Source organism: Lontra canadensis, unplaced genomic scaffold, assembly GCF_010015895.1.
Source record: "Lontra canadensis isolate GAN:19392208 unplaced genomic scaffold, GSC_riverotter_1.0 scaffold147, whole genome shotgun sequence".
In the NCBI taxonomy this organism is placed as follows: Eukaryota; Metazoa; Chordata; class Mammalia; order Carnivora; family Mustelidae; genus Lontra; species Lontra canadensis.
This window is the reverse complement of record NW_022631141.1, coordinates 610,978-630,770: the sequence shown is the minus strand read 5'-3', so window position 1 is coordinate 630,770 and position 19,793 is coordinate 610,978. Positions and strand designations below refer to the sequence as shown.

Here is a 19,793-nt window from a genome sequence, read left to right as displayed (position 1 = left end):
TCACAAATGGGGATTTCCCTTATATAGAGAAACCTCTCTTGGGGGCGGGGAACCTCAGTTTTCAGAGTTTATCCTTAGTTTGACAATACCCTGGTCTCCAAATTATATTTATCTAGACCAGGGCTATCCAACAGAAGTTTAATGTCCTCTACCGAAGTAATTCTAAAATTTCTAGAAACCATATTGGGTAAAAAGAAACAAGTGAAATTATTTTTAGTATTGATACAAGCCAACCTATCCGAAATATTCAACATGCGATCAATATAAATTATTGAGATATTTGACATTCTTCTGTACTAGGTCTTTGACATATCTCATAGTTAGCATATATCTCAATTCAGAGGAGGGGACATTTTAAGTGCTCAGTAGCTTGGCTAGGGACTACCTTTTCAGACCACACAAATCTACTTTCCACCAGAATTCCCAATATTTTCAAGTATGAAGACCTCTCAAAATGTTTAAAGGATAACCACAGTATAGTTTGACACTTCTTAAAGATTTATTTATTTCAGAGAAAGAGTGTGGGAGGAGGGGACAGAGGGAGAAGGAGAGAGAATGTCCAGCAGACTCCACACTGAGTGCAGAGCCCAACCTGGGGCTCCATCCCAGGATGCTGAGATCCAGAACTGAGCCAAAATCAAGAGTCAGTTGCTTAACTGACTGAGTCACCCAGGTGCCTCTATAGTTCGGCACTTTTAATATCCACTGACTGATACATCACTGAAAAAGTTCTTACAAATACATTTAACAATGCTTTTCCATGTATGTTTCTTTTGCACATGGGTGTCAACTGTTAAGAAACAAAATTCACCAAGTAAATCAAGATGTAACTGGCTTCATTAAAGGGTTCCTGAAATGGGCAGCATCCCTTCTAGCACATGGAGGGGAGCTCTAGGAGCTGTACAAAACAGAAGGTTTTGTAGGAAGGAGGATGGGGAAGAAAGTTATTGGCAAAAGAAAAGGAGTGTTCACGTGGGGGAAGCTGGGGGTCTATGAAGACGGCCTCATCTTCCTGTGGGGGAGGGGATAGAGAGGACCCACGATGCTGACTCAGTGGTCCTGACTGGCTGGTAAAGATAGCTCCTGGGGGGCTGAAACTGTGGTTTCGTTACATATTATGCCCTGGTGTGGTTTCCTCCCTAACACTCTCTTTATCTGGAGAACGGTGCAACAGGGCATGGTGGTACTTCCCACCATATCACGTTACGTACGACATGCTATCGTGCTATTTGCTCAAGCTACTGTGGATTGGACTTTGACCCAGCGAACTACACTGATCGCTCTTTTCAGGCATGACCTAAGCTCTGTCGTCAACACAAACCGACCAGATGACCCCTTTCTGAGGGCTCCTTGCAGAAGGGGCTCTGATGTCCTGCCCGCAGAATGACCACTAAACTAAAGGGTCCCAAAGTCGCCCAGGTCTTCTCCTGCCTTTCACTCACCAGCTGGGAGACCTCAGGAGACACACTTAGACTCTCTTAAGCTCAGTTTGTGTGTCTTTATGAAACAAGAGCAGTGGGGTCTTTGGGGGGGCTCGGTCTTGGCTGAGTGACTGACTCGGATTCAGCTCAGGTCCTGATCTCGGAGTGGGGAGATCCAGCCCCGCATCCAGCTCTGCTCAGCGTGGAGTCAGCTTGGACGTTCTCTCTCTCTCCCGCTTCCCTGTACTTGGGTGTTTGCACTCTCCCTTTTTCTCAAATAAATAAATCTTAAACAAAACAAGCAGTATCTACTTGATAACTTCGTGTGAGCATTCCAAGCACCTGACGCGTTAACTCACTGAATGCTCAGCAGGGTTCCTTGAGATGCTGTTATACCATCTGCATCCCACGCAGACACACACAGAAGCACGGACATGCTAAGTATGTAGCCCAGGGTCACACAGGGTCACTCAGCAGTGATTTGAACCCAGAGCCTGCAGGGTCAGTCCCTGGGCTACACGGCCTTTCTAAAATTGCAGTGCGTCTCCAGTAAGTAACGTGTGTAGCTACTGAGGATGCGCGAGTCCTGTAAATGTCTGTCTGTTACCACTGCTATTGCCAGGACTCTTAACGCCCGTGTTGGGGTGTTCTGGGAAGGCTCTTTCCAAGTTGAAATGCCTTGCTTCCTCATTCAGAACAGAGCTCTACATCCCAACCTGCACATCAATCTTTATCTGGGTTGAGCTTTCCTCTCTAAAAATTCCTTTCGATCTCCAAAGGAGTGCAGTATTTGGCCCATGGCTCTGAATCTGAGTTCTGATTACCAACAGCAGCAATTCAGGGAGAAGAAATCCCTCTTTCCACCCCCACTCAGAGAGCGTCACGAGCTCAGAAAGGACTTGTTCTCTGTCGGGCTCTCTGCTAGGTGGGGTCCTACACTGGTGAACAAAACACATGGCTCTGGGTGCCTGGGGATTCTGTGGGTGAAGCGTCCCCCTTTGTTTAGGTCATGGTCTTAGGTCCCAAGACTGAGTCCTGTATCAGGCTCCGGCTTAGTGGGGAGCCAGCTTCTCCCCCTCCTCCCTGCTCGTGCTCTCTCTCGCTCTCTCTGCCTCTCTCAAATAAGAAGAATCTTTAAAAAAACAAAACACCAAAAACACATGGTTCCTCTTCTCCTGGAAATGTTGACAATGGAGTATGACATTAAAGACATCTATAAATACAAACTGCATTGCGCAGTGTCATAAAGAGCGAGAACAAACAGGCCATTGGGAAGACAGGCCGAGAGACGATTTAGGTGACGGAGTCCGAGGACACCTCTCGGAGGAGGTGACATCCAGGGAAGTAGACCTGAGAGATGAGTAGGAGTTTCCCAGGTAAAGAGTGAATGAAAGAACATTCCAGGCAAAGACTTGAAGCAAAAGAGCTTGTTATGCTTAGAAAGTGTGGGATGTTGTAAGGGGAAAGGGGTAGAAAATGAGGCTGAGAGCCATGCAGGCCGTGTGAGGGTCTGACAAGCAGCATATTGTGCAAGCTGAAACCTATTGTTTGCACAGTGCAAAGTGGGACTGAGCCCGGGCTCCTCCAGCCTCTGGGGCGGGTGTGGGCACAGCTTTAACATGGAGGAGTAATGCCGATTCCTTTCCAGGATATTAGTGTTGCTTCTAAGAGAGTGAATCCCTTCAACACTCCGTCTGATAATTTTGCCTGGAATTTACCTCGTAAATACCCACAAGGTCTACTAGGATACATGCGACATCAGAAGGAGGTGAAGACAGTTGAAGGACGTTGACTGTGACCAAACGGGGACCAGGAGCTACGAGCACCACGTAACTGTCAGGGGCTGACAAGAGAGGCGTGTCGTGAGCACGACCCAAGTATGGAATTACGCTTGGTGCCGCGCTCTCAACTCCAGCACAGACCATATACCTTGTACACTGAGATTTAAACCACCGATTCAGGGCACCGCAGACCAGACTGGATTGGGACAGGGGACAAGGCTGGAGAGAATCAAATGAATGAATGCAGGTCAAGCCCTCCACAATGGTGCCTGACCGTCAGCACGCTGAGCTACCACTGTTATCTACAGTGATTTATTTTTTCTAAAACAGGTTTTCAAGTCAAAGAACACTTGGGGGAGTAACAAAACATTTGGATAAACAAGTTGGCTATGTTGGTTGTGTATTACCAAAATGACCAATGTACAAGAGTTTCACAGTGGAGAAGGCGAAATTAAAACAGTAAGTGTAGTATGCAGTAAGACCCAGATTTTTAAGAAATGTTGCAAGAAGGGAATGTCCTTTGTAAATATTTACCCTATAACAATGTTAGGTTACGACGGGCCTCAGCAATACAACACAGCTGCAACTGTTTTGGGAACCCCCAGGAGGAAGCTGGTGCCACGTGACCAGCCACCGGAGCCTCCTCACAGGGAGCCAAAGTCAGCGGCTGCCCAAAGGAGTAAGTGTCCCTGCACCGATAGATGGACCCTCTTGTCCTCGCTGGGTTCCTAACCTGTCTCTGTAGGACCCCAGCACACATCTAAAAGTGCTTTAGCGGACCGACCTTTGCTTTTCCCCCGACAATATCCCCCACTCCAGTGTTCCTTCCAGTTTTAAAGCCCCAGCGAGTCTACAGAAAACAAAGGACAGAGAATGATGAGTTGGGTGAGCCGAGTACCAAAAAGTAACGCAACCAAAGCAAATGCCCTGCCCAGACAGTACAGAATAAATTCATTCCCCAGAATGGGCTGCTGACATATAGGCCGAGTCCCGGATCTCAGAGCACAGTGGTGAGGACAACAAGAAACGTTTCCTGGTGGGTAGAGCAAGCACGAGACTTCCTGAATGAACAAGCAAGCTTGCTGATCTCGACTCGCACATCCCACCTGCCGAGGAGAGCTGGGTGCGGATCCGCCCATACCCGGGATCTTCGGTGGGGATGAAAAACCATCTTTGAGAAAGGGATCTAGACAGTTCAACACCCACGGGGTCTTAAGGAGGATGGAGGAGGAGCCTGGGAGGGAGTAAATGGATCCAGAAATACAGACGTTAAGAACAACAGTCACTCTGATGGCTTTATTAAAATGTCGGTCACAGCTCTCTTTACAAAACCACCAGGTCCCCAGAAAGTCATTCGGCAAGTATCAAGGCCTTCTATCGGCAGGAAGCGCGTCCAGAAAGGCAGGTCATCCATGCTCCTGTTTCTTAATACAACTCCAAAGTATTTAAAATTCTGGAAGCTTCATTCACCCAGCATTTCAGTAGCACTGCAATTCTGACTTAGCATTGTGCTTATAATGCTGTGTCTTTGTTCACACGAGCAAAAGCCCATCGTTCTCCTCTCTCTTAGGTGCCCACAGCTCACAGGGTTTAGACAGAGATTTATATAAACCAGTTTTGACCGGCAAAGAGGTAAAAAGTGTTAGGGAAACAAACCAGTATAGTAGTCAAAGTTACAATACATTTAATCCACTATTTTTAAAAGTGTAGACGGGAGTGTGGGATCGCTTTCATGAAAGAAACGTACGCACTGTGCCCTTGACTGCGCCCCGACAGATAGGACACCTTCTCAGAGACGGGGCGCACTCCTGACACACGACCAGGTGGCCACAGGGAATGAACACGACGGACACCTCCTTGTCCATGCACACTTTGCACGTCCTCTCCTCCTGCAGCCGCCGCAGCTGCTCCTCCACAGGTAAATCTGGCAAGAGGGAAGAATTTTTTATTTTTAAAGATTTTATTTATTTATTTGACAGACAGAGATCACGAGCAGGCAGAGAGGCAGAGAGAGAGGAGGAAGCAGGCTCCCTGCTGAGCAGAGAGCCCAATTCGAGGCTCGATCCCAGGACCCTGGGATCATGACCTGAGCCAAAGGCAGAGGCTTAACCCACTGAGCCACCCAGGCGCCCCAAGAGGGAAAAAGTTTTGACAAAAGGCAACTTGCTCCTCCAATGAAAAGCTGAGAAAACAAAACCCATGATTTCTATGGGTTTAAATTATGAGTACTATGTTACCTGAGAGATTTTCTGGGGGAATATACTTTAGGTCTTGTTGCACTAGGGGAGAAACACAAAAGGGCATTATTAGTAATAAGTACGGTTAATATTTAGCCACAACGTATCCATTTTTAAGCGAACCGCTCAGACTCGGGCCAAATGCTATCAACAGTTGCCACAACGTCAAGGGCAACACAACTCTTTCATCTTGTGGCACAAGCTTATACATTAGACTGAATCATTTCCAGGAATCCCAAAGTATTGCTAAAAGCCTATTTTCTTTTTTTAAATTGAATTTAAGAATTCAATTTAAATTTGAATTTGACCTGAATTTTAAGTACCCGTGAGTTAACACACGGTGTAATACCCGTTGCAGGCATGCAGAATTGGGATTTGACACTTCCGCGCCCTGCCCGTCGCTGGTCACATTACCAGTGTGTTTCCAACTAACTAGCAAGTTCCCCAGAGTCATCGAGCAGCACTCACCAAAGATACGCTTGTATAGCACAGGGTCCACTTCTTGCAGAGAGTTTTTAAACACGGTGGCGGCCGAGCTGCCCCTCCCTAACACGGTGTCGAGCAGCTCCCTCGCCTGCAGAGGCGTCCGCGCCTTCTGCTCCAGCACCCCGCGCTCGTGCTCACTGATCACTCCGGCTGTCAGCAGGCTGTCCAGGATCGGGGGCACCTGAGTCAAACACTGGAGAAGCACCGTTCGGTTCTTCCGGATCAACGCTGCATCATCTTTAGAAAACAGAAAACACAGACACGTTCCAGCTCCGCTCAGACCTCCTTCCACACGGACACACGACTGAAGTCATGCCCTGTTCGCACCGCAGGGGACTGCTGGGCCTGGGGGTCCCTGCTGCCCGGTCTCGGGACCTGCACCCTGTGAGGGCAGCCCTGCGTGTCACGGGTCGCCTCCGTTCGTGCTCCCAGCAGCGCCCGCGGGAGGTGCCGGTGCCCCCACCTGGCAGCGGACAAAGAGAAAGCAAGACATGCTGCGGGATGCGCAGGGATCGGGAACGGTGGCAGACTGGCCTCTGGCCACCTCCCGCGGACTCCGCACAGCCACTCAGCCCCTCACCGAATCCAGTTCAGAACCTAAGAACACTGAAATTCCAGTCCAATTGGAAAGACAGAAGAGATTAAAATGACAGAATGTTTATTTCTTAAATTATCGTTCACCTGGGAAATATCTCCAAAATTCCCTGCTGGGATAGTTTTAATTATTTCCCCAAATTAGACATGATACTGCCATTACCCAAATCTTTTATAGTAAGTGGGGAAAGACACTAACAGCCTTCTAAAAATTAAATCGTACTTGTCAATGATACCATCCTGCCTATAGGATCATTCTGTTCTCTGTTGAGATCCAGGTTCTGTATCTATCGATGTAGTATTTTATATTTTGAAATTCTTCAATTTTATTATCCCCTTGGAATACACCTTGTGAATCTAAGTTTAGTCATTACTACACAATTTTACCATGATCCATTCGGCTCTTTCTATAAAATAACCAATGACAGAAGTTGGGCTGTCTAAAAAATTATTTGAGGGAAGAGAACTGTTGGATTTTAGAAACACTGACTCTAACAAGTAATAGGACATAAAAATAGAACCATTCAAGGGGCGCCTGGGTGGCTCAGTGGGTTAAAGCCTCTGCCTTCGGCTCAGGTCGTGGTCTCAGGGTCCTGGGATCGAGTCCTGAATCAGGCTCTCTCCTCAGCAGGGAGCCTGCTTCCTCCTCTCTCTCTGCCTGCCTCTCTGCCTACTTGTGATCTCTCTCTCTGTGTCAAATAAATAAATAAAACCTTTAAAAAAAATAGAACCATTCAATTAAAAACAGTGCTTAGTAAAAGAGTCAAGGCCAGAGAGACCCATTCTGAAGGTCACTGGAGCTCTGGGCATAACCGGGAAAGAGGACGCGGGCCTAGCACAGTGTCTGGCACTAAGCGCACGCTCCATCCACACCTGAGGGACAGCCAGGCAGGCAAGTCTTAGTGATCCAGACAGCAGCGGGGACAGAGACGTCACGGCCGGGGGGCTAAGATTAGCACCTAATCCACTTGGTGAAATCATCTGGTGCGGAGGTAGTGATACCCCAGAAAATTAACGTAGAATTCATACCTCATGTTGACATATATTCATTCTTCCATCTAAGATTTCTGGTCCTTTTTTAAAAAGATTTATTAGAGAGAGAGAACAGGGGTGAGGCGAGGAGGAGGCTGATGGGCAGAGGGACGAGAAGACTCCCGACGCAGCGCAGAGCCCAACACGGGGCTGGATCTCACCACCCTGAGACTGGGGCCGGAGCTGAAATCAATCATCAGATGCTCAGCTGACCGAGGGACCCATGTGCCCCTAAGGTTCACTTCTCTATTTCACTTAGACTAATGTAACAAGTTTTCTGAAATTTTAAGACTTCTTTCTTTTTGATATTTTATGTATTTATTGGTCAGAGAGAGAGAGAAGGCACAAGCCACGGGAGCAGCAGGCAGACAGAGGAACAGGTTCCCCACCGAGCAGGGAGCCCGATGTGGGGCTTCATCCCAGGATCCTGGGATCATGACCTGAGCCGAAGGCAGACGCTTCACCAACTGAGCCACCCAGGCACCGCAAGATTTCTAAAATTGTATTGCTAGTGGTTGAGGAAAAAAGACTCATTTCAAAGGGGTAGACTGTCTTCTGGTTTCTAAGAGGTAAAGACTTAAATACACCTTTGAAGTCTATTTATTATTCTTTCGCTCTGGAAGTAATATCCCAAATTGTCTCTTTATTTACACACCTGTCAAGAAATTACTTATCTACTGTTTTTGGGAAATTGTAAAGTCCTCAGTAACCTAAATGGAAATACTTTCATCTGCTCATTCCAACAGTCTCTCTGAGCACAGAGCACATGCAGCCAGCGCTGGGCAGCGCACACAGCACAGACAGTGGAGACGCTACGAGATCTGATGATGCAAATTATAGTATATTGTCGACAGCGGTCATCTCAGCACACTGGTGATTTTCTTTGAAAGAAACACAGAGGTTTCACAGCTGGCCTCCACAAACAGTTGTGGAGGGGGGCGTTCTCATCTTTGGAAGATGACCACCAGCTAAGACGGAGACGACCCCTGCAAGGACGGGCACCGCTGCGGGGCTGGTGGTTTGCGGAACCGAGGAAGTCACACTTTAGTAAAGGCAGGATCAGATGTACTCGCCCAGGCTGGCCAGAAGACAAACCCTCCTACGGAGCAGACTTCGTGAAGCCTGGTGGACAACCTTCCAATCACCCGGGGCAGAAAGAGATTCCAGATCATGCTGGACAACCACGAGGGGCAGACCCTTTTCCCTTTCTGGGCTGTGGGCGTACCCAGGGGCAAAAGCTCTCCTAAGGGAAAACACCTGGGACTCTCCGAGTCATTTATGTAAAACGGCCAGAGCTACACAGCGGTGAGCCTGAGCAGAAGCTGGACTGAGAGACTCATGAGGACGGGCTCAGGGACACAAGAGAGTCCAAGAGCTGTAGTTGCCGACTGCCATCGGTGAAAGACCGTGCTTCCGGGACCCCGAGACCTCTAGTAAGAGCTCGTGGAAAGCTGCAGTCTGCTTCTAATGCTGGAAAGACTTCTGGGTCTGGTCCACGCTTGGCAAAGGGCAGCAGAGCAGAGATGAACACCTCTGCCTGTCGGGGTCCGAGTGTGGACGGCATTCAGAGTGGCCAGATGGGAAGGGACGTGCTTGGGGGAAGACAGCGTCTGTCAAGGGCCGCAGAGCAGAGGCCGCAGGGCAGCCGACGAGGCAGCGAGGGGCGTGGCCACCCTGTCTTGAGAGAACACGCGCCGGTGTCCTCGCCCTCCCCTCCGGAACACAAGGGCCCCTGAGGGGGCTCCAGTCCCATGTGTGCAGGCAGGACACTCAATCACACTTCGTACATTACTGGATTATTAGTGCTGTGGTAGTGTCCCTGGGCTGAGATGCTCTGTGATGCGAGTACTAAAGGGACTGTCCCTGATCCCACTTCAATTTACGGGAGTGGGCGTGGGGTCACAAGTGGTGAGTGATTCCATACGTGGCCAACAGCCCAGAGCACAAGTAAAATCAAGAACGTGCTTTCACTCAACACACACATTTTCAATCAACTGATGGGCAATCCACATACACTGTAATGTAAAAACTTTCCAGAGTTCAAATTGAGAACACTGAACAGAACTGCCCTGAGTTTTCTGTGACTGACACACGGTAACATCGCACCCACATGGCGACATCACACCTGCAGTGACCTCACACCCGCACAGTGATGTCAGGCCCGCACGGTGACCTCACACCCGCAGTGACATCACACCCGCACGGGGACCTCACATGGCATGGTGACCTCACACCCGCACAGTGATGTCAGGCCCGCACAGGGGACGACACTGGTCAGTGTGGGTACGTACCCGAGTCTCTGTTCTCAGCAGCTCGCTCTTTCTCCTCTTCCCTGAGTTCGTCTTCCGCGTGCAGTAAGTCCGACACAATCTCGTTCACGGTTCTGTAATTCTCCCCAGTGCTCAGGATCTTACTCTGCACGGTCTGCCTCACCAGACTCCTGCTGAAGCCCATCTCCAAGGCGGCCGTCACCACGGGCGTGTTCATCATGACCGCGTCTTCTGAACGGATTTCTCCAGGTCCGAAATGGACAACTACAAGAAATAAAGGATTTCGCCATGCTGGGAGAGTCTGTATATCTTTTGAATTGAAAGTTATTACAGTTTCAAGAACATAAAGCCCAAAAAACATATGGGCATTGTTTTATATTAACTTTACTGAAGTTAAAACCACGATGTACGTGTCCAGTCACTAAAATAAGAACATGGAAAATTGTACTGCCATACAAAATATGCATTATTGGGCATAACTATGAGTGGGAGGAAGAGGATGTCGGGGATCCCCGTCCACTGAACATTCTTTACTCCCTACAACGAATGAACAAATGAGCTTTCTAAGTCCCGTATGTTTTCCGCGTTTTTCAAAGAGGTCACTGTCCTCACTCACCCCACCCCTGTGGGCCTCCCTGAGCGCCTCTCCTGTCTAGTGCCTTCTCAGCAGTGCCACCAGAGTGTCTTTTCATAAACACAAACCCAGCTGTGTCACCCTCCTTCAGAAATCCCAGCAACAATCCCACTGCTCCACAGACGCTCCACTGTGGCTCACAAGAGGCCGCCCATCCGGGCCCCGCTGGCCTCTTCAGTCTCATCACTTGCCACTTTCTCATTCCCAGGCGACACTCTAGCCCAGAAGCCACAGACGGATGGCGCACGGGTCACGCCCGGCCTCGCCGATGGCTCCGAGCGTGGGCCTGCCTCCTCCATCTGCCTGTTCACAAATCCCACTCTGGCCGTATGGAATTTTATTCAGTTCTGCAAACATCCCTGTTTTGTTTTTGTCACTTAAGCCTTCCATGCACTGTTCTCTCTGCCTAGAATATTCTTTTTCTCCCTTTGTCACCTGCTTAACTCCTACCCTTCCCTTCGATTCTGTGCCAAGGCAAATATGTCCTCTGGAAAGCCTTTCTCATCTCCCAACATCGGGCGCACAGCCCCTCAGGGGCTCCCACAGCACAGCACCCTTTACTTTTCCAACCATATCCCTTCCTCCTACCTGCGTCCTTGTCTGTACCCCCTGGACTGTTCGCTCACGAGAGCAAGGGTTCTGTTTACCCTGTTCCGGGTTCTTTCCTCAGAGGACCAGACAAAATATTTACTGAACTGAATTAAACCCTAGAGCATGGAGTAGAACAGCTTGTTCAAATCCTGGCTCTGTCACCGTTTAGGGTTAGTCTCAAAAGACAGGACATTTAGCCTCTCTGAGCCACAGGGTCCCTGCTGAGGAATGGGAGTAATATTTTCCACCCTTTTCATGTTAAAGAAGGAGTATGTGACCGATCGCATGTCATCACGCCCGTGTCCCCACAGGGTCCCCACAGGGGCGAGGCTGGGTGCCTGGTGTCTATTAGACCTACAGACACTCACGTCCCGCCATTAGATGACACCACTCAGCACGGCAGGTTCACAGTGGAGACCAGAAATCCGGTTCCTTACGCAAGTACGATGCATGTTAAAGTTTGAGAAACACCCGCTTAATGCACGGAGAGTGCATAACACAGAGCGTCGTACGATACACCTTGTGACCGTTACCAGCTTTCAATCTCCACAGTACCTGCGGTTCTGTTTAAACGCAATAATTACCGTCAGTATACGCACTTGGTAATTCAGCATCTTCATCTTCTGTGTTGTCTGAAGTAGATAACAGCTACAGGGGGAAAGTTTATAAATTAAAATACAAGTCTTAGCCTGTTACGATATAAATGAGTCAAGAGATCTATTTTATTCAACTTATTGCAAATTGACGTGCTTGTAGGCAAAATGATTTTGTTATCTTGAAAGCAATGTATCATTGACATTCAAGAGCTATTCTCGACACCAGAAACTCTTCTTCATGGACTCTACATTCATGACGGCGATAAAAGTGCCCCACCTTCCAGTGAGCTAGGAGACAACGGCTGTTTGCACTTCATCCCCAGCACCTTACATTTCCTGGGTCATCGTTTGGGGTAAGTTGGATCCTACAGCAGTTCTACCGGCTGTGGCTAAAAAGGGTTTGACCCTCAAACTATTATATAGGCGCTTATCTGCTTTTCCAAGATTATTTTCCATTCAGCACTTTGACTCTCTCCTGCCACACCCTTCTGGCCTGCCAAATTTCTGCTGAAAAACCTCTGCTAGGCTTACGGGGTTTCCCTTATACATAACCTTCTTTTTCCACCTTGCTTTTTAGATTCTCTCTTTATCATTACTTTTTGCGACTTTAATTACTGTGTGTCTTAGTGTGGACCTCCTTGGGTTTATTTTGTTGGGGGCTCTCTCTGCCCTCTGGATCTGGGTATCTGTTTCCTTCCCCAGATTCAGGAAGTTTTCAACTATTAATTCATCAAATAAATTTTCTGCCCCCTTTTCTCTCTTTTCTTCTTCTGAGATCCGTATTATGCGAGTATTTTTATGCTTGATGGAATCAATGAATTCCCTAAGTCTATTCCCATTTTGCATAATTTTTTTTCTCTCTCCTGCTCAGCTTGGTAATTGTCCATTACTCTGTCTTCTAGTTCATCAATTCATTGTTCCACTTCTTCCTGCCTGCTGTTCAATTCATCAAGAGTGTTTCTTGGGGCTCCTGCATGGCTCAGTCATTATGCGTCTGCCTTCGGCTCAGGTCATGATCTCAGGGTCCTGGGATCCAGCCCCGCATCAGGCTCCCTGTTTGGCAGGTACCCTGCTTTTCCCTCTCCCACTCCCCCTGCTTGTGTTCCCTCTCTCGCTGTCTCTCTAACAAATAAATAAATGTTTAAAAAAATTAAAACTTTTTTTTAAAAAGAGTGTTTCTCACTCATATCTGCTGTGTTACTCTTTACCTCTGTTACAGGCCTACTCACCTTTTCTCAAGTCCAGTGAGCTCCCTTCTGATCACTGCTTTAAATTCTCCATTGGGCATGTTACCTACATCTGATTCCCCTGGGTCTCCTGGCGCGATTTTTTTCTGTTCTCTCATTGGGGTGTACTCCTGTCTCCTCACTGTGTCTAACTCTGTGTGTGAGCAAAGACAGCTCCATCTTCTGCTCCTGAGAGCAGTGGTCGTGTGAAGAGGTGGTCCTGTGGTCCCCTGCAGTGTCACGGCCCCCACTCCCCAGCAGCCAGCACTTCAGGGCTGTCTCCCAAGTGTGCGGTGCGTGTCCTGCTGCTGTGGCTGAGCCACTTTTGCCTTCAGTGCAGGCGTCTGCAGGGGCTGTCTTGGTCTGTTGTGGGCAGGATTTCGTCCCTGAGTCATTTGTGGACCAGTCTGGGGTCACCTTGGGTTTGAGCTCAGTGAGACCAGAGATGCCGTAGCCCGGAACCACAGGGCACCGTCTCTGTGTTGTTCCTGAGAAGCTTTCACCGGTGGGCGGGGCCTGCAGGCCAATCAGCGTCTGTTCCCAGCCCACTGCCGGGGACACGGGGGGAGCTGGGACGGGGTGCTGGCCCGTTGGGTTGCCTGCACGCTGCCAGGCTCGTGGCCCTGGTTTGTAGGAGCTCTGACCAAGAATGCCTCAGATGGAGTGGATCCACAAAGTACCTGGTGTTGGCAAGGTTCGTGCCCATCTTCTGGTAGGAGGGCGGCTGGCCCAGGGGAGGAGGTGGTGTGGTGTAAGCAAGGGAGGCAGTGAGAGTCAGCACCATCCTGGTTCCCACAGGAGGCCGTGTGTTTACTCGGAGGGGTAGAGGCAGGGAGCGGTGCTGGCTCTTGCTGCCCTCAGGGACCTCCGAGACCACGAGGAACTCTGCCTCCCATGGCCCAGGTGTGTTCTTCAATCTGCTGCTTCTCACCCTGCGTTTCCATGGGCTGTTTCTCGTGCTGTGTCTCTAAGGGCAGGGACTCCGTTTCCTCTCACCCACCAGCTGCCCCAGAGCCAAGCCTGGCGATTTTTAAAAATACCAGTTTTCAGTCCTGCTGGTTGTAAAAACTCACAAAATTCGGCCCCTCTGGTCTTCAAAGCTAAATGTCATGGGGATTCGTCTTCCCTGGGGGGGCTCCCCGGCATGTGGGTGTATCTCTCCCCCTCCGAGCTGTGGCTCCCTCCCGCAGGTGGACACAGTCTCCGCCCTTCCCGCCCTCTTCCCTGTGGCCTGCTCTCCACAGTTGGCTGTGTAGAGTCTGCTCTGCCAGTCCCCAGGTCATTTTCTGGGTTATCTATGCTGACGGGGGCATTATCTAGTTGTATCCATGGGACGGGCAAGGTGAGCCTAGGGTCCTCCTGCTCTGCCATCTTCTCAGCAATCTCCTTCCAGGAAGATCAGAAGGAGCAATAATATTCTTTCTCAAGTCTTTTAAACAAAAATTAGTATTTTAAATGCTACCATCCTAGCCAATGTTTTCCTCAAATAATTTAACTGATTGTGACTTTATTATAGCAATACTTGGGGCCATACCTTAAATATTATTTTTCAGGAAGTCTCTAATTCTGAATATATTTTTATCCAAAGAATAATTCTAAGATCATGTTGAGTATTTTTTTAAAACGGGATGTACTTTTAAAGCCACTCTTGTCTTTTCACTAAAGTACTGCACTCTGTAATTTTCAGAAAATAATTTATCTGTTGTTAACCAATGATCTAAAAAAGCCATCCCTACCTGTTCGAGTAGATGAGGGTAACTGGCTTGAATCCGACTGATGAAGTCCTGTCCTTTGATGCGTATCAGGTACTCGCACCTAAAATGTAAATAACATTAAACTTGGGGGTTATTTTAACCCCACCGTTTGTAGCCTGTTCAATATTTCCGCTGACTGTGGACAGACATGGAACCACCTGACACCCATTTCGCCTCCCACAGCAGAGGCGAGACGCCGTAAGCGAGGCAGGTTGCACGGGGCTCCCAGTGCCCCGGGGCCAGGCAGGCTGTCCCGCTCCGAGCTCCCAGCAGCTCTCCCAAAGTTCGAGGAAGGCTACCCACGGTCCGCACACTGAGAAGAGAGCCAAGGGGACAGGTAGGAAGCTCTCTCACGGACGACCCTGCTCATGCACAGGTTTGTCGTTAGAAAGTTCACAACATATGAAGAGGGACAAGGGAAGTAACGAGGAAGGTGAACGCGTCTCCTGGTGAGTCCGATCCTCGCGAATCTGGCAATTCCTAGACAGCACACGTCGCGGTCCGACTCAAGCACAAGACGACCCCTCACCCTACCAAAGCGAACCCGCCCTTCGTCTCGTACGCTCGCAAAACGGCCACCGTGAAAGGCTAGCAGCACTGCTCAAAAACCCGTGGGTAAGGTATTCTCAATCTCTGTAACTTCTGAAATCTGAAACATCTGGGCGTGTAAAGGGCCACAGATGACAGCATCACACTAAACACAGGAGGAAGGTAAGTCATTATGAGCTTAGTAAGCGACACGAAAATCACGAAGAGTTTTGAGCCTGGAAACCATAATCATAAATCACCTCGTCTCAGTGAGAAGAGGAGAGTGTGAATCAGGACGGAATGGTCAGAAGCACAGGAATGGACGACCAAGGGATCTGTCGTGACAAAAACACACGTGCTGGGTCCCTCTTTACCCTGACACCCGATTTAACATCGCGACTTGGCTCTGATTCTTCTTGCCCAGCTGTTTTCTCTATCCATGGAAACTACCATCTTCTGACATGCTACATAACTCATTTATTAAGTTGGTTTTTTTAAGATTTTATTTATTTACTTGAGAGAGAGAGAGAGAGAGCGAGCATGAGAGGGGAGAAGGTCAGAGGGAGAAGCAGACTCCCTGTGGAGCTGGGAGCCTGATGCGGGACTCGATCCCGGGACTCCAGGATCATGAGCTGAGCCAAAGGTGGACACTTAACCAACTGAGCCACCCACATGCCCTAGTAAGTTGTTAACTGTCTGCCTCTCCCACTATTAAATTAATGTACGAGACCAAGGGTCTTAGTTTCGTTCAGCTGAGTATTTTGACCACGGAGACAGTGCCTGGCAACAAACAACTGATTAATACTAAATATCGAAAGAATGGAAATATATCCGAGACATAAGATTGACTGAAAAAGATTTCAAAACAGCATCTATAACACCTAATTCATCTAGTATTATATACATTTATCTGTATATGTATACATGCGTGAAAAAATGTCTGCAGAGATATTCACTAAAATGCTAACTGATCCTCTTTATTTTCTTTCAAATGCTAAAATAACTTCATTTTTTAAAAATTTAAATTCAATTAATTAACACATGGTGTATTACTGGCTTCAGAGGTAGAGATCAGTGGTTCATCAGCTGCATAGGGACACCCAGTGCACATCCCAGCACGTGCCCTCCATCATGCGCACCCCCCAGTGAACCCATCCCCCATCTCCCTCCCTTCCAGCAACCGTTTGTTTCCTTTAAGAGTCTCTTATGGTTCGTGTCCCTCTCTGATTCTGACTTATGATCCTCTGTTTTGTTTCTTAAATTCCACGTGAGTGAGATCATATGATAGCGGTCTTTCTCTGATTTATTCTACTCAGCATAATACCCTCTAGTTCTGTCCATGTCATTGCAAATGGCCAGATTTCCTTTTTATGGCTGAGTAATATTCCATTGTATGTTCGTGCCACACCTTCTTTATCCATTCATCAAAGGATCCTCTTGAGATAGTGAGACTTCTGGACACTTACATTTTTTTCTCTGTACGTTTCTACAAGGTATGATTTTGGTTTTTCTAATAAACATATATTATTTTAAAACATATATATTTTTTGATATATGCAAAAACACCCTATGCCTCTATCTTCCACTAAAACGGGTTATTTTTCTAAGTCATCTGTCCTAAATTATTTCAAAAGTGCCTTTTTGAAACAGAGTCAAGCAAGAGCTGATTCTAAGGGGATACGTTCAGCCCAGCTCACAACCACCACCACCATCTGCAAAGAGAGTTTCACAAGTTACCTTGGAAACCACTTGGCGTGCTCCACCCACGGGTCGTCTCCAGACTCCCAACACCGCAGTCCGCCGTCACAGCAAAAGCATTTGACGTCGTCACTGTGACCTAAAATTAGTTTTGGACCAAAACATGTGAATTCCTGTAAAGAGCCCACCCCGCCTGTGTAAGGTGTAGCCCAGGGGCGTCCTTACCCGTGTAGTAGAAGCCGGCGGTGGCGAGCTGCTCGGGATGCACGGGCACGCGGGAGGGCCAGCTGCAGAAGGTCTGCAGACGGGCCGCGTGGGCCTGCATGCTCGCGTTGGACACGGTGCTCTGCAGCGCGTCCTGGAGCTGCCGGTCCACGAACGGGCAGTCGGGGAAGTGTCTCAGGTGTTCGGACAGAGCGCTGTCGCTCGGCTCCCAGTTGCTCAGCTTCCCACCACAGGCGAAGCAGGCCACTCTGTCCCCGGGTCCCACATAGTAGAAGCCGGCTCGGGCCAGATCCTGCGCCGGCGGTGAGGTCAAGGGCCAGGTCTGGAAGGTGAGCAGCCTGTCCTCCGCAGTCTTCAGGGCTCCCTCGCAGGGGCTGGGCCTCTGGGGAGCAAACTCCCGATTCTCTCTGAAGTTTACGGGACTCGATGGGAAGCTGGTATAAGACCCGCTGAAAAAGCCCGTGGTCTCCAAGCTGGGCGGCAGCGGGCGTGTGGAGCTCGAGGCGAGAGGAGGCTGCGGGGGTGGACAGCGGCCTCCGGGCTCCGAGGCTGTGCTTAGACTCCGAACGAAGGCACAGCTGGGGTACAGCTTCCTGTGCTTCTCCACGGGACGGTCTCCCGGTTTCCAGTTGTCCAGCATGAGGCCGCAGCAGAAGCACCTGACCTTGTCGTTGATGCCAGTGTAGTAAAACCCCGCCCGCGCCAGGCTCCTCTCGGAGACGGGGACGCCGGCCGGGAACGTCGAGAACGTGGACATGCGGTACAGCTCGCACGAGTGGTCGTACCTCAGCTCAAGCGCGGGGGCGCTTTTCAGCAGGCCGGACAGGCAGAGGCTCTCCTGGACCAGGTCCATAGTGAAGGGGACAGGGAAGGAAAGGGACTAGCCTTTCTCGGGGGAGGTAGTTTTGTGCACGGCTCTTGGTTTGGGTTCATTTTGGTTCTGGGCGGGGCTCGACACGGGCACCTGTCTTGTCCTCCTGTCCGCGCGCTCCGTGTGTCGGCTCGCTGGCACTCTGCTTTCCACACGCACGCATTTCAAGGGACCATTATGGACACGGCCCCTTCACATAATCTTTACACCCACAGTGTAAGCGTGATGCCACACAGCTCCTCCTGAAGACAACCAAAACCCTTGGGGAAGGCACAGGGTGCTGTGGGGCATCAGAGGCTACTCTGCGCCCGGTCCCCCGGCACGGGGCAGCACGCAGCCAGCCCGCAGGTCAAACGCGGGATGTTCTCAGCTGACTTGTTTGCAGGGGAAACCGCGCTCAGTAAGTGCTCTACAGGAACTAAACTCAAACTAGGTTCATCTTGCTTTTTTTTTAATGACGAAATTTGGTAGCCAGAAAGAAAGAAAAAGGATAAGACCTACCTTAAAAGGAGAATGCACAGCCCTATTTCACTGATTCTGGATGCATCTTTTCAGCGTCTTTGTTATCGAGAGGTATCTCACAACTAATAACATCAGATTTTAATTAGCGGCATTTTTATTTCCCAAAAGTATTTAAATTGACAGTGTGTCCTACAATCAGTGACATCTCAGATGCCCTGAAATACAGCATATCCCAAATCTTGCTCAAATTAAATAATTTTTCTTTCTATAATAATTTTAATAGGGCACACAGAACGATGTAGAACTTTCCTACAACTGAGAGCTTAAATGGGAATAGAACTGGCTGATGGGTCTTAAGGCCGGTTTCAAAATTTATTAAATAAGAATCACTTCCCATAGTTAGGAACTTGGTCGCTGAATCACAGTGGTTCTATTTCAATTAAATTATCAGGATGGATGCATTCCTGACTGCCACCCATCGGAGGTCTCTCCTGCACATCTCTCTACTTTAGCAGAGGGCCGAGCGTTTACTCTCTGTTCTAGATAACTGCCACTCATTTTTAGATCTTTACCAAACACGAGTTCCTTTTTTCTATGCTGCACGGCAGCCAGGGGTCCAACAATGTGTTCCAGCAAAAATCACTTCCCCTTTATGCCCACAAGTCAGATTCAAATCAAGATTGTCATCACTTTAGGGTCAGAACTCACAGGACTAGATTCGGTCATATGAGCCAGGCTTTTTTAAATTAACACTCTTTGGACACCGAAAACTCCAGTTCACTACTGAATTTGTGTATTCATGCACAAAACTACCTCCCGGAGATCAGACTAAGTCCCTTTTAAGGGGTTTAGGCCTCCATTTTGAGATGTTTTGACGTATAAAAGAAACTGGAAAAAATCTAGAAGTCGAATAGTTTGCCTCTTTTGTAAAACCTGTTTTAAAAAAAGAAAGACAGTTTTCAAAGTCAAATAATTCATAGCTGTAACACAGTGCTCTCTTCAAACCTTTCCCCCAGCACAGAAGGCTGCTCATACAGGACTATGTGCCATGCCCACAAGGTCCTGCAGGACCGAGGAATCCTGGGGGGACCCACTGGCTCATGCTGGTGCTGGCAGGAGCACGAGGAGGTCCAACTCATGCTGGATTAGACCTCGGGTGCTTGACTCATTCCTGTAACTCGCTATTTTGAAATTTATACAGAGAAGAGTTACAGAAACAACAGAATTCCCACGCACATGGTGGGGACTCCCCTGGGGGAAGGGAAGGGGCAGAGGGAAAAGCAGACTCCCCACTGAGCAGGGAGCCCTATGTGGGGCTCGATCTCGGGACCCCGGGACCATGAGTGGAGCCTAAGGCAGACGCTTAACCGACTGAGCCACCCGGATG

The 19,793-nt window shown here is 48.9% G+C and overlaps 1 protein-coding gene across 1 annotated transcript; it reads right to left on the bottom strand.

The window, feature by feature from the left end:
* Nucleotides 1-4,786: 4,786 nt before the first annotated feature.
* BIRC3 (baculoviral IAP repeat containing 3) lies at nt 4,787-19,408 on the bottom strand. Its single transcript, XM_032844092.1, has 8 exons — nt 17,074-19,408; nt 16,888-16,987; nt 14,605-14,683; nt 11,646-11,694; nt 9,843-10,085; nt 5,908-6,162; nt 5,440-5,481; nt 4,787-5,126 (listed from the first exon to the last, which is right to left on the bottom strand). The coding sequence occupies exons 1-8, from the start codon at nt 17,924-17,926 to the stop codon at nt 4,933-4,935; spliced, it is 1,815 nt and encodes a 604-aa protein (XP_032699983.1). The 5' UTR covers nt 17,927-19,408; the 3' UTR covers nt 4,787-4,932.
* Between the last annotated feature and the right edge of the window lie 385 nt (nt 19,409-19,793).